Below are 14,804 nucleotides of genomic sequence, written 5' to 3'. Positions count from 1 at the left end.
GGGACCTGGATGGCGAGACCGTGCTACATTCTGCTCCCGTGGCCGTCCTCCTCCTGCTGCATGTCCTGCTGTGCCTCTGCTCATCTCCATGCAGCCCAGCATGGCTGGAGTAGAGCCGGCTCTCCCCAAGAGCACCCCCGCCCCGGCCACTAGCTTTCCCAGGGGCTCCCGCCACCCCGAGAGAGGTCACTTCTGCAGACCATTGCCCACAGCCCTTTGTGGGGCCTCTGGTCTCCCATCCCTCTGTAAGGCTGCTGTCGCAGGTTGGGGGTGGCGCCCCAGGATCAGAGGGCTCCCGGCTTGGCCGTGAGCTCAGTGTGGCATCCATGGGAGCTTCACGCTCCCACAGGCATCCCCGGGGAGCAGAGAACAGCATGGCTGGATGGCTTGTGTGTCCAGTGTGCCTCCTTGCGATGTCCCTGTAGCGTGGACGGCAGGGGGCAGCTCTCTTAAACTTCTTCATTGACAGAACTTCATTTTTAAATCTCTTTTGCCTTCTTACCCAGTTTAATTGTGAACTTTATAGTTTACTCATCTGGAAATCATGCCTTTCGGTGATCTCTGCCCTTGATTCTGAAAACAAAAGGGAAAAAACCACAGGGCCGGCTTCGAAAGGTGTTCATTCCTCAGATCGTTCAGTGGGTTGGTTGGTTAGGTGTATGTTTCATCAGTTCGCCGACTTTCTCTTCCTTGGGCTGTCTTCATTTCACCTGGGTGGTTCCCATTTGAAAGTCATTTTACAAAACCGAGCAGCAACACCATACCCACACACACACTTGCTCTCTGCTTAACGGCAGAGTCCCTCAACAGGGTCCCTCTCCGTAGAACAGAGCCGGGAACAGGAGCCCTGAGGGCGGCTTTCTGCAAGAGCCAGCCAGGACGGCTACTGTTCGTGCTGTTCAAGAGTAAATGCAAACCATGTATGTTGAGTGTGTGGTTTTAGGTATTCCTTCTGAACTGAAATTGGAAAACAAGCTCAGTGTCTAGAATTTTCTTGGTACATGTGTGAATTGCTGGGTTTGTTCTCACTAATTCAGTGCCTCTGGCTGTATGAATTTTTTGTTTGTTTGTTTTTAAAGATTTTATTTATTTGGCAGACAGAGATCACAAGCAGGCAGAGAGACAAACAGAGAGGGGGGCGGAGTCAGGCTCCCTGCTGAGCAGAGATCCCAATTCGGGGCTCGATCCAGGCCCCTGGGATCATGACCCGAGCCGAAGGTTGAGGCTTTAACCCACTGAGTCACCCAGGCACCCCTGGCTGTGTAAATTTTAAATTTATATTTCAACAGTCATGGAGCCAAGGTGGAGGCAATCGGGAGTCCAGTAAGAGCAGCCGTGTGCCCCTCCCCCGCAGGGTGCTGTGCTGGGGGGCGCCAGGAGGGGGGGTTTCCCAGTTGGGAGAGCTGGGGTTTGTGCTCTTGGACTCCCCATGGAGATTCTGCGGTGTGTTAAGCTGTAAACAAGGAAGCCGTGGCCTGAGGGTCCCTGGCTGCTGTCTGGCTGCTGAGATGGGGCCCACGATGGTGCGTCTGAGTCCGGCTGAGGCATGGAGTTCTAAGCCCAGAGTGGGTGACTGTGCCTCACAGTGCACTTGTCACTTCAGCATCCCACCTGGCATGTCTGAGTCTCTCTGTGCCCCTCTGTGGCCTTTGGGCCAGCAGGGGGAGGCCCACAGCCTGTGCCTGTCGTGCGGCAGTTGGTGGGGCTCTGTGGGAAGTGGGAGCTGCCTGGGGGACACCTGGTGTGCTCACTTAGCTGGTGGCCCAAGGCCCTGGGCTGTTCTGCTTTAATAATTGCCATTCACTGTGTGCTGAAGGCATTTTTCTGGAGAAGAAAATGCGACTTCAGACAGGCTATGACTGGCAGTCGAGACAAGAGTGTCTGGGACAGGGCGCCTCCCACAGTCACCCCACCACCACCACCCCAGAATGTATCCATGACTCCCGCCGTGACGTCATACTCAGACTGGCCTTTGGCTGTCCTGTCTCCACTGCACTTGGACCTTCACACTTGACCCCCTTTTTTTCTCCCCAGAGAAGGAGCCGGTCCTCTTCCACGGCTCCCTTCCCTCGCCCCAGCCCCACCCTGTTCGTCAAGTTCTGCAGGGGACGGTTCTCACGCCTCCCGGATCAGGGTAGAGTGTGGCCGAGCCCCTTCTGCCCAGTTTGCGAGGTTTCATGCATGTGCCACAGCAGCCACTGCCTTCATAATCAGGCCTCGGAGCTCAGGCAGCCTGGTTCCGGCCCACATTCTCACTCTGTAGAGAGATTAGGTTACAGCAGGGACCCGGGCCGACTTCAGGAGGCTCAGTCTAGGTAGCAAGAGACAGTGCCTTCCCCACGCAGCTGGAGGCTGGGGACTGGGGGTCCCGGGCCTTGCGACGCAGGAGCAGAACGGGTGTGGAGTGGGACCTTAGAATGGAACATCCAAAAGGTGAGTGAGCCGAGGGCAGGAGGAAAGGGCTGTTCGCTAGGACTCGGTGCCCTCTGGGGATGACGGAAAAGGCCGAGCCGCCAGGGACTCTGTCGGGCCAGCTGGGAAGGCGACAGCCTGCAAAGGCCCGGCAGGACCACAGGACCGGCCATCACTCCTTGTTCACGGCGGCTGCTCCCGGGCCCTGCCGGCCGGAGCACAGGGAGAGTCCCTCAGACCCGACCCCGTGGCCCGCCTGCCCGCTCCTCGGCCTGGCCGTGCGCTGCCGGCGGGCACCGGGTGCTGACGGGGCGATGGCAGGCGGCGTCCCTTCCGCCATGGCTTGTTCTAGAAAAGAGGTTTGAGTGAGAGAGCCGTGAGCAGGAGACCGTTCGGCAGAGACCGTAGCTGCTGCTGCAACTCAGAAGGAAGTCCGAAACCTTCATCTTTTCTCAGTCTATGTTTTTTAAAAGTTCATTCATTCATTTCCCTATATAGGTTTAACTTTTGTTTGCCTCATGAAGATAGCGTCCGGTTTGAAGCACAGCAGCCTGACTGACTTGTTGTTTTTTTTTGTTTTTTTTTTTTTTCAGTTTGAAAAAAATCATTGCCTTTCCCCTCCTAACTCCATTTCTGTTGGTTTGTTGAAAAGGTTTGTCCAGAGGGGTTGCGTTTATCCGGTTTGACAAACGGTCGGAGGCAGAAGAGGCAATTACCAGTTTCAATGGTCATAAACCCCCAGGTTCCTCCGAGCCCATCACAGTGAAGTTCGCAGCCAACCCCAACCAGAACAAAAACGTGGCGCTGCTCTCCCAGCTGTACCACTCGCCCGCCAGGCGCTTCGGAGGCCCCGTGCACCACCAGGCGCAGAGATTCAGGTGGGTCGGGAGGCGGCGTTCTCACGGGGGCAGCTCTGCCCGCCCCCCGCGGCCCGCGGGGCCTGTGAGGCTGGTCGGAGCCCGGGCCCGTCCCCACGCCCCCGCCCCCACCGCAAGGTGTCTGTGCAGAAGGTTTCCATCTGAGTCTCCTGGGTTCCTTCTCCAGCCAGCCCGGGGAGCAGGGAGTGCAGAGCACCCCCGGGTATGGGGTCTGGTGCCCTGAGTGGGGCCGGGAGTGTACAAGTGGGAACACACAGCCCCAGGTGTGCAGAGGTGAAAGCTGCCCTGCTCCCTGGCCTGCGGGGAGCCCTCGCTCATCCACCTCCCCAGGGCTTCGCTGGGGAGAAGCCCCGTCCCAGAGGCGAATGGTTTTCCGACATCCCTTCATCTTCCCAGATTGAAAGTGACCGGTCGCCAGGATCTAGTAGGACAGAGACAGTGAGAGTCAGCAGCTTGGGCTTGCAAGTCGGGTGTGTTTGCTTCTTAAGGAGCGGCAGTCCAGACGGCCGGGCCCCTTGGTTTTGTTTTTGTCAAAACCTAAAGCAGCAGCGTGAGGGTTTATCTCGGGCAGGTTAGGGACCTTTTTATGCGACTTTGCAGGTTTCCCATCTTTGTGTTAATCGGTGAGGTTGGGTACAACCTTGCTCGTCGGCACAGAGGCCATTTGGGGAGGCACTGATTTTGACACCTAGTAGTGCAGGGTTCTCGGCTCGGCTCAGGTTCCAGAGTGGGCCTTCCATCGCTGGCTTTTCTAGTTCAAGTCAAAAGCAGGGGAAGTGTCTTGGGGCGGAAGTGAGCTCCATCCATTTTTGAAGGTCAGGAACACAGTCCAGTCAGGAGGGATACGTGGACAGCCACGTGTAGTGGGTTCCGGCTCCCCGGGCAGCCGGGGATGGGTGCAGGAGGGGGAGGGGCTCTGGTCGCAGGAACGAGCAACAGCAAAGGAAGGGGCCAGAGCAGCCGAAACTGCTGGCCAGGCAGGATGGGGATCCCTACAACCAGAGAGGTTCACGGCGAGAAGAGCCAGAGGGCAGTGAGGGTGGCCGGGGAGGCAGGAGGGAACACATGCCACCGGAAGACAGACTCAGCAAGTAAGAGGAAGAGAGGCCAGCGGAGCAGAGAGTTCACAGCCAGTTCTCACAGCAGGAAAAGCCCCCAAATGAAAGAAGGTTCAGCTCTCCTTTGTATCGTCAGAGAAAAGAATGGAAAGGTGGGTTTCCTGGTGGCCAGGATGAAAGAAACCAGCTCCGGTGACCAGAGAAGAACCAATTAATGCTGAGTAGGACTGAGAACCTATGAAATAAGACCTCAGGTTACTTTCAGTACGACAGGTACATGAGGTTCCGGTTAACTGGCCTAACTCGGGCCCATATTTGATTTCCCACAGAACCAGGGGTTGGGGGGGAAATGAGGGTCCATCAAAAGTTTAAACGTCTTTCCAGTTTTCACTGAAAACCACCGTGGCTTACTATCCCACAGATAACAAGGGTGCTTTTTCCTACCCCTGCTTCAGTGACATTGGGATCACTGTTCAGGCAGAGTCAAGTCCATTAACAAGCCACCTGAGTCATTTTAACCAACTCAGACATCCCGGTGTGAGGTGTTCACAAGTACTTTTGCAGATTCAGAGGCAGGCCAGTCCTGTATCTTGATTCTTCCAAACCCGCATCGGGAAGAATCTCTAGATAAGCAGGCCCTTCCCGGGGAGCCCATCACTCCGGTCTCGTGTCTGTCAAAAGATTGGTCTGTTGAGTGGTCCTTGAAAGCTCCTGCTCCCCCTGGGCCAGCACCACAGCTCAAAGCCCGATTCTGTCTCAGAGCAGGTCGTAACTTCCTGCACAGCGTGACCCCACAGATGCTGTGTCACACTTGGGTTTTCTTAAACTGACCCAGAGTCCATTTTTCTGAAACCTTCAGAGGCCATGTGGCTTCAGCAACAATTTTATCATCTCCTTTATCCTGTTGCAGTGGCTACATGCTTGCAGAAGGCTTATCGTGTATGCAGTTGAAAGCATTGCTTTGGAAAGGGTCCCACGGTGTTGGTCCAGCTGGGCAGACTTGTAGTTCACAGCCATCACTTGGGCTCCTGGCCCTCCTGGGATGCTGTGAACCCGCAGCGCAAGGTGGCCTGGAGCCATGGGAAGGAATTCCCTGTGCCCTGCATTGGCCCTTCACAGGGTTGGCACCCCGCTGACAGGCCGGTCAAGATGAGGGCAGGGTACCGAATTTAGGTGGTGGGGGGAGGAAGAAAAAAATCCCTGCTCCCTCCGGCCAGACATACACATATACAGAGGCATAGGTTGTAAAGAGTGAGTTCTCTCGGGAGATCTGCGGGTATGACAGCACCTAGGAGGATGTGGAGAAGCTTCCATCCTTTAAAACAAGGGAAGGCCGGGAATGACTAAACAGGACCTACCCACCCCCCAACCCCCCCGCCCCAGCGATGGAAGGGCTGAAGGGAGCGGCTGGTCACTGACAGGCCGTCACTCCAAGGGGAGCTGGTTGAGTCTCTGACCCTCTGCAGGTGACAAGTGTCTCTCCTTGGGGCCAGCTCTCTGCAGAGCTGGGAGCAGCGCCCCCCCGATACCGACTTCCCGTTCGTGACCCATGGGGGTGTGCCCGCCTTGCCCGCCGTGCCCCTGCCCCTGCGTCGCACACCAGCCCGCGTGACCTTGACCTGCATGCTGTGCTCTCTGTTTGCTAGGTTCTCCCCTATGGGTGTAGATCACATGAGTGGGCTTTCTGGTGTCAATGTCCCAGGCAACGCGTCTTCGGGCTGGTGCATCTTCATCTACAACCTCGGGCAGGACGCCGATGAGGGGATCCTCTGGCAGATGTTTGGCCCCTTTGGGGCAGTCACCAATGTGAAAGTGATTCGCGACTTCAACACCAACAAGTGCAAAGGCTTTGGCTTTGTGACCATGACAAACTATGAAGAAGCCGCCATGGCCATAGCGAGTCTGAACGGCTACCGCCTGGGGGACAAAATCTTACAGGTTTCCTTCAAAACCAACAAGTCCCACAAATAACTCGCTCATGCTTTTTTTTTTTGTACGGAATAGATAATTCAGAGTGAAGAAGTTGAAACTTTTTTGTTAGTGTACAACTCATTTTGCGCCAATTTTCACAAGTGTTTGTCTTAGTCTAAATGAGAAGTGAAAAGGTTTTTATACTCCGGGATGCAACCGACATGTTCAAATGTTTGAAATCCCACAATGTTAGACCAATTTAAGTTTCTTAAGTTATTTCCTTTAAAATATATATTAAACAGAAATCTAAGTAGACTGCATTGACTAACCAGTCCCTCGGGACGGTGGTGACCCTGAAGCATGCTTTAACTTCTAAGACTGTCTAACACTCGTTTCATTCGGTGTCTCCACAAACTGGATATAAAAAAAAAAAAAAGAAAAAAAGAAAAAAAAAAGACATGACCTTTTAGTTTTAGTTTTCCAACTAAAGACGTTAGACAGATGCTGAGTGTGCGTTTTCTCAACCGCTTCAACATTTTAAGCGATTTCTGCTTTGGTTGACAGGAAATTGCTTTCCCCAGCAGGTGCCATTGCCACCTCCTGCTCACTCAGCCCCGGGGCTCTGCAGCGGGCCGTCCGCGGGGGCTGCCACCGGGGAGGGGGTGGGCCACACGCCGGGCCTCGCCGGGCCCTCCAGAGAAGGACACGCACGGGTTTCGTAAGCCCAGGCGCCAGTGGGAACGGACCAAAGAGTTTCAGGGAAACTCCAGTATATTCCAGAGTCAGACCTAACTCCAGGCGCGCCTGAAGATGGGCTGCTCCTCTGACATCCCGGATTTCTGTGCACACATTGCATGCGCGGTGCCCCGCACACCGGGCACTGGTGTTCCCGGTCATTTCTCCACTTTCCAAGAGCAGTTCACACAGCTCGAATGCCTAAGATCGCTCCATACTTTAAGAACACAGAAACATTTGAGCATTGTATTTCTCGCATCCCTTCTCGTGAGCGCTAGACTTGTTTCTATTTTAGTCGGATTTTGTTTTGAAACTTTGCTTTCGTATGAACACTCAGCAGAAAAGTACTTACTTCTTGCCAGTTATCTATTAACAAAAAAAAAAAAAAAAAAAAAAACCTTTGATTTGTAGTTTTAAAGATTAACCCTCCCAAGTTCTCTCCATAACTGCCTTGACATTTTGGGTTGTTCTGTTCTGTTAATTTTCTTTTGCTTTTTTGTGTTTTTTGTTTGTTTTTACTTTTGCATTTAAGACCATTAAATTTGATTTTGTTTTGCTCGAATTTTGTTTTGTTTTTTATTTTACCTTTTCTTTCTTTTTGGCTAGGTAAGGTCCAGACGGCCAGCATTCAGGGAGGATTTGTAAAAGATCTTAAGAAACAAAGACTTGCCTCGAGACAAAGCATTTACAGGTCTGTGACGTAGGTGTGTGCGGTCACAGACGCCGTTTTTTAAAACGGGGGGGCCAGTAGGGAGAGTCAGAGAGAGAGCCTGAGAAGTAGCAAGGCCGGACCTCTAGGCAACTCCTCAGGAGTGTGATGTGACTAATATCTAGTGTTTAGAGAGAATCGAAAACAGGAGAACTTAGTACCAGCAGTTTTTAGCCTTGACATAAGACTAAAACACATAATAGTAGGCAGTTTTAGTTGATCAATATCATGCAATTGTGGTATTATTTATCTCTATCTACCTACCTACCTATTTATTTATTTATTTAAGTGGGAAAAATAAAAAAGAAAAGGGCACAGCCTTCTCCAGAGCAGGTCAGTGTTCTGAGAAGCCCCCGGACCACTTGAGGCTGCCTGTCCCAGCCCCGTATCCCTCAGACTTCGCCGAGGGGCTGCCAACTGCTTGCATTATCCTCCCCGACTTGAGATGTTGTGCTGTGTTCCCACAGAAGGGGCCAAGTTCATACCTGGAGGCCTTCTCATGAGTTGGCCATGTGCCATGGAGGACCCCCCCACCCCCGCCTCCAGCGGAAGTTTCCAGATACTGAGTCAAAGCCAGCTTACGTGCCTCCTCCTGGAACCCAGAGCCAAGGCCCGTTTGCCTGCTTTTGACACAGAAGAGAGTGCCCCCTGCTCTGTCCGCCCCAGAGCCCTCCTCACCGCAGACCAGGATGTTTTCCTGGAATAATATGCCTTTCAGCTTGTGCTCGCTTGGGCCAGCGTCTTCTCAGTGAAGATGAGATTCCCAGTTCTGAAAGCGACCCTTAGGTCTCTTCCTCGACACACATTCCCGCCTGCCCGCCCTCACTAGTGTCCCGTGTCTTCCTCGGATTCTGTTGGAAGCCTAAGCCGTGAAACGATGGTGGGCTCCGAGCCAGCGCCGCCGCCCCTCCCTCCCCTGTTGATTACTCTGATGCTCGCGTTGAGGAGGAGAAGAGCCTTTGAGAGTTGCCTGAGCTTTCTGAGTTCAGTCAAATCCTCGTTTCACGCGGGCTCCACTCGGAAGAGCCTTCTGGCTAAAACGCCCGCGCGCTTCTGTGGGAGTGCGCGTCTGCAGGTGTGTAGAAGGCTCTCCCTCTTGCCGTGCTACTTAACCCTGAAAAGCAACTGTCGCTCCCGGTGATGTATCAGGTGCTGGCCCTGGGTCCAAAAGGTTCATTTTCTCTTCTCCAGGCTTGTTTGCAAAAAGGAAGATCCCATTTTTTAAAAGTCACGATCCAAAAGAAAACTGTTTTTTAAAAAAGTTTTTTACATAGGTCAATCATATTTGTATTTCGCAAAATGAGTGCTCTCCTTTTATTTGGGAATTTTGATGAAAAAAAAAAAAAAGAATTAAAGAGTAGATAATGTTAATTTATCGAGAGTTTGGTTTGGTACATAAATACCAAAGAGGCTTTGACTGAATTTTCTTTTGGCGTAACTTCCCCTGATAGTCGTTTGCTAAGAAGCTCTAAATTTCTGAACCTGGTTCCGGTTGAATTATTAGTCACTTAATACGCCTTGGCTCTGCCCTTCTTTAGTTTTTCATGGTAATACGCCAAGCTGTGGTTTTCTGCGCTAGCTGTGCCTCTAGTCGCATGTCCTGTGACTGGGACACCCCCCACCCCCCACCCCCGCCACCATCTTGCCGGAATAGCTGCGAGACGGGCTTTCTTAGCCTGTAGGCAGATGGTGCTGGGCAGGCTCTGCCTTCTTTGTTCCCTGAAGGTGAGTCCTTCCCTTGCCAAGGGCAGCTGCCTTAACCTGTGAGAGTCTGCACTTGGTGTTCATGCCGGAAACCCAGTGTCCAGGGCCGGACCCAAGCTGCTATAGGGAGCTGGTGCTTTCTGAGCTGGCAGCTGGGGACCGGGGATGGGGGGGGTGCGGGGGGGGCGGCTGTGGCCCCTGCTGGGTCAGACCAGGAGATGAATCTGTAGACGGTTACTGGCAATAACTCGTCCTGGTTTGCCTCCAAACTGGGGCCGTTGACCAACCCCACGTCCACTGTCAGCCTTGAAAATCAAAGTTAACATCGCCCAGCTGTTCCATTTCACATCCGATTCCGCCTGGTTTTATTTCTCTGTGCTTTCTGCAGCCTTCCTGGGTTGGATGGAGAGTAAGAATAAGCTGCCAAAGGTCTCTGTCCCCCAGCCACCGCCCTCCCCGAGCCCTCCCCCTGAAATCTCTGCCACCTTCCCAGGACCTCTGGCACCTCTGGGACCTGAGGCAGCTCCTCAGGAAGCACCTCCTGCTGTCCATCAGATTCCCAGGCCCGGCCCCCGGCCCACGTCGCCGGTGCTTTCTGTTGGCGGCACTGACGATTGGCCCGATTGGCCCGCGCTGACCGTAGCAGTAGAACCCGAACCCCAGACCTCCGGCAGGGTGCACGCTTCCAAACCTTTTGATTTGCCTCTGACTTCTAATGATTGTATCGTATATTTTCCCACAGCCTTTTGGTGACCTAGTTTTCACTTTTCTGCTTGGTCATTAAAAAAAACAAAAAATTATTTGTACGCCACCGCAGGGACCTAAGTTAGGCTAACCGACGGCTCGAGCAGTGGCTCTGAGAGGGTTCTGTGGCACTCCACCGGGAGAGAAGCCTTGTCCGTGGGTTGGGGCCACCTTGTGACCATGTACTGTTCCGTTTCCAGTGACTTGCTCTGGGGGGCGGGGGGCGGGCGCTCGACCAGCTGGTTCCCGTGTTGTACAGTAGATGGGTAGTTTTGTATATTAGTGTGTTTTAAGTTATTGATTTGTTTTATATAAAATAATTTATTTTTCAGGTACCATTTTTCATTTTAACTTTGTTTTTACATGGGTTTGTTTTCAATAAAGTCTGACACTGCTGTCCAAAAGTCAACAATAAAATGAATCCCATCGTGTTCTTTTGAGGATGCTTATGTAACTAGCTCTTTTTTATTATTTTCAGGGAAAAAAAAAAAAGCCCTTCTCAGTTTTCCGTCTCCCCATTTGCCTTTTGATCCTTGTGAATAAATGTTCTTTAGTGTCTTAGGAGGAAAAGAGCAAACCTAGATTTTGATAATCCAGAAGATTTCAGATTAATAAAGAAGCTTTGAAAGAAGACCATTTTTCAAAATTTTAGTGAAGTGTGAATATTTTTTGTCAATGGCTTTCTCAAAGAGAATGAAACTTTTGCACCATTTTCAGAGTTTTTATAGAGATGCCAAATTGATATATTTACATGTAATGGAAACATGAAAAAGTTTTATTAAACAATTGTTCATAGCTGTGTAGACATTTTAATTCAGTTTCCAAAGCTCTCAAAGCGTATTTTTGGAGTACGGAGTGATATCGGTTCGGGGTGTTACTTACGGTTCCAAATGACTCAATTGTCCAAATACTTAGATCTTTCCACAGGGATCAGGTTTGTTAAATGCTGTATGTTAACTCTGACTGGAATTGTGTGATATTTTGGTAATAAATGAAGTGGGCTCATCGAGATGTGGTGGTGTAGGGCTGATGGTGTGTGATTATAAGCAGCCCCGCTGAGCACAGCGCCGCGCAGGGCCGCAGGTGACTCCCTCCTGGCTAGGTGAGCGACAGCTGCCTTCTGCCTGGCTGTCCCCTGTGTGCCCCGCCACAGAGTGCACTGGGACAGCCCGGCCCCGGGGTATAGAGGGGAAGGCCCCCTCCCACCCCCACCCACTGCCCCTGCCCAGCACGTCCACACAAGCCAGCCCCCTCCCCTGGGAGACCCAGAGGCCTCTCTTCTCCAGAGATTCTCTGAGAGGTTTGTGGGCTTCCTGCGTTGCCCCTGGGCCTTGCCTCTCCCATCTGCTCCCCACACCAGAGCCCCATGGCCATGGCCATACTGAGTATCTTCTGATGCTAACCTCCTTTGGTGATGAGAGAGTGAGTTCTCACGTGGAGGCACAACAGAGCACAGGGGTCCGTAACACCCACCCATCTCCCTCGTTTCCAGATGTGGCTAAACGGTCCCATGGGTTCCCTGTAGAGAGGATCAGTCTGGTGCCACCTGGGGAAGCAGGTTGGCATTCCAGCAAGAAGGGGCTCTGAGGGTGTCCCTCGGGTCCTCGGACCCAGGGCCAGCTTGGGGCCTCCAGCCGGGGCTCCTGGGGCCCCGGGACCCCTGGGCAGCCTCTCAGGTGCCGGTAGTCCTAGGCATCAAGGAGAAAAAGGATCTGGGTGTCAGTCCTTCTCCGTGTGTTAGACAGCAGGGCTTCCTGGACCAGAGCGCGGTCCACTTCCTCCAGGAGCCTCGTTTAGAAGCAGACTCGGTGTCAGCAGGTCCGGGGTGAACCAGAGTCTGCATGTCTAACCAGCGCCCCTGGTGAGGCCAGAAGTGTGCTTCAACGAAGCCTACCAGCCCCCCATCTCCACCTAATGGCTGCCAGTTCCCCCTCACCCCAGAATGTGGAGGCCCGAGAGACAGCCCCATGTGCAAGGTGGTTGGGGGCGGGGAGCTCTCTTCACCAGATGGTCTCCTGAGCTGCTTCCGTGTTTCCGTTCAAGGTTACGCTTTCGAGGACCTGCCTCCCTTTATCTCTGAATTTTGTTTTTTTGTTTAACCTCAGTAACAGCCCAATTTGAAAGGATTTCCAGGAGAGAAGGGAAAAAAATCACAGGCACCATTGTCATCTGGGAAACTGGTTTGTGTTTAATAATAAGATCCAAGTCGTGACATGAGAGTGCGGGCCGTGGGAGCACCGTGAACTGACCCCTTATCCTCTGGGGCTCAAGAAAGATGCTGGTGGCCGAGGGCTTAGAGCCTCTGACCCCTGGCAGAGCCCTGGGCTTTCCACCCGCCAGCTCTGGGAAGCCCCACGGCCGTCCTGCACCACAGAGAAAGCTGGCTTGGGAGCACTTGTCCCAAGTGAACACCTTTTTTCCTCCACGTGCTGGGGCCTGGCAGTGGTCGGAAAGGACCAGCCTGAAGACCCCCAGCCCGTGCGGGCGAGCCGAGAGCCAGGCGGGTACGGCCGCGTGTGGCGGCACAGAGAAGAGTGGGCGGTGGCTGGAAGACGGTGACAGGCAGGCGTGGCTGCTGTTGGCGACCAGTCGTGCCGTTTGCTTTGCCGAGTGCTTGGCAGCCCTTGACGGGCTCATCCCTGTGAGGGAGAGCTTCGTGGCGAGCGCTGCGCAGGTGCCCATTTTACAGATGGTGCAAATGAAGCTCGGCTGGTCGGAGAGGAGACGGCATTCGGTGCTTTGCTTTTTGTTTTTTGTTTTTTTTCCTTTTTAACCAGTCTGGTGTAGAGCATTCCAGGTTTCACTTGCCTCTTAGTTTTGTGAGAGTGTCACAGACGCGATCAGATACAGTCTGTGCCAGGCCAGGAGCTCCAGGGCCACCAGGGGCCGCACAGGAAAGATCCTGGAGTCCAGGGCGGGAGGACCTGCGGCCTCCGGGAAAGCCAGTGCTCTACAAGGGGATGCAAGCGTTCTTCGTCCTCGTACATAAAATTGCCACGTCCCAGGGAAACCACCGTGTGGGTCGTCACCAGATGCGGACGGCGTGACGGGGACAGTCTGAGTGGACACACGGAACTCGTGGCAACTGGCAACTTCCCACAGGGGCCCCTCCGGTGGCCGGGCTGCCGAACCCGGGGCCACAGGACTCCCGAGGAGGGTCACACGTGCTTGAACTGGAGGCTCAGGGGCACACGCTCCGAGGCAGGTGGAGGTGAGCGCGCTGCCTTTCCCCAGGGCGGGGCCAGCAGGTTCACAGGTCTCCAGGGCTGAGGCCACCCCCGCGGTGAAGGGGGACTGGTACCTCCGTCCCTCCGCTGCCTCCTCGCCACCAGTGTTGGGCCGGGACGAGGCAGGTCCACTGCGAGTCCCCACAGGGCATCCGCGGTGTGTGAGCTCACGGGGGACAGGAAAACAGCCCGCAGCACAGCGGTTCCAGGTGAAAAATGGAAGTGACCAAGTATAGGGACTCTTGGCAAGGGATGTGTGCAAGGCGGAGGTGTCGGAGTCCCGCCCGGACCGCTGACGGCCGAGGGGGCCGTCCCGAGAGACCTGGTTGGTGCTGGAAGACGCCCGCCGTGGAGGCGTCTGGGGCCTGGACCCACAGAGGCACAGAAGCACGAGCCTTAAATGTGCTTCGGCAAAAGGCGTCCAGATTTATTATGATCTTTTCTGATCATTTTTAAAACATCTTAAAACATTCCACTCATCTGTTTTTGTGACCCAAGGAAAAAGATGTGTTTGGTAAGTTATTTTTAAACCTTTCAGCCACGTGAAGATGCCGTCTTACATGTTTGAATTTAAAGAGGTTGTGTGTCAAGCAGCCCGTGTTCTTCCCTCTCTTTCTTCCTTGTTCGGGTCCTTTTAATCCCCCCCCCCTGCCCGACGCAGGTTATATCCCTGAAAAGGCCAGGAATCAGACTGGAAGGTGTGGCAGCTTGTCGGTGAGGACGGGGTCGGCAGGGGACAGGGGGAAGGAGGAGTCAGGGCCCTCCCAGCCACCCCTGGCGACATCCTGCAGGCTGGCGTGAGTCTTAGAGGCAGGGGGACATTCCTGGGCTTGTAGACATGTCACCCAGTCACACGGCCGTCTCCTGTCTCTGCGTGTCCGTCTGTCCAAACTGCCCCTTTCTATGACCTCAGTCCATTGGGTCAGGGCCCACCCTACTGATCTCAGCTTTCAACTTGACCACCTCCTTGAAGACCCCGTCTCCAGATAAGGTCACATGCGGAGGTCCTCCTGGTTAGGACACCAACACGTATTTTTCAGGCGACACAATTCAGCCCATACCTGGCCTTCTCCAAGGTTTGCCAGCAGGTCTTCTCCGAGCTCCCCCAAAGCAGTGCGGTGGGGGTCCGCTGTGTGGCCCACACTGAGCTCCCCTCCGTGTGTTTCGGGAAGGAGACTGAGCGTGCTTCCTGCTGCCTGGAAGGGTTTCTCCTGCTGGATTCCACGTGACAGTGGCTGGCAGGACAGGCTACACGATTTGTGAGGCGCAGTGCAGAATGAAAACGGGCTTTGTTCAGAAATTTCAGACAAGGGGCGCCTGGCTGGCTCAGCCGGTGGGGCATACGACTCTTGATCTCAGGGTCGTGAGTTCCGGCCCCATGTTCTTAAAAAAGAAGAAAATATTTCAGATAAAATGTGGTCCATAC

The 14,804-nt window shown here is 53.7% G+C and overlaps 1 protein-coding gene across 2 annotated transcripts in view; it reads left to right on the top strand.

The window, feature by feature from the left end:
* Positions 1-7,556, top strand: part of ELAVL1 (ELAV like RNA binding protein 1) — a 36,667-nt gene extending 29,111 nt beyond the window's left edge. Inside the window, exons 5-6 of one of the 2 annotated variants that reach the window (XM_082733450.1) lie at positions 3,155-3,290; positions 5,995-7,556. In XM_082733450.1, the coding sequence (XP_082589576.1) occupies positions 3,155-3,290; positions 5,995-6,319 (461 nt within the window). In that variant the 3' untranslated portion in view covers positions 6,320-7,556. Of the gene's footprint in view, positions 1-3,064; positions 3,291-5,994 lie in introns of both variants that reach the window. The other variant, XM_082733449.1, reaches the window with a different exon arrangement.
* The last annotated feature ends 7,248 nt before the right edge of the window (positions 7,557-14,804 follow it).

The sequence above is a fragment of the Mustela nivalis genome, assembly GCF_964662115.1.
Source record: "Mustela nivalis genome assembly, chromosome: 1".
Taxonomy (NCBI): domain Eukaryota; kingdom Metazoa; phylum Chordata; class Mammalia; order Carnivora; family Mustelidae; genus Mustela; species Mustela nivalis.
The sequence above is the reverse complement of the archived record's forward strand: the minus strand, read 5'-3'. Positions and strand labels throughout refer to the sequence as shown.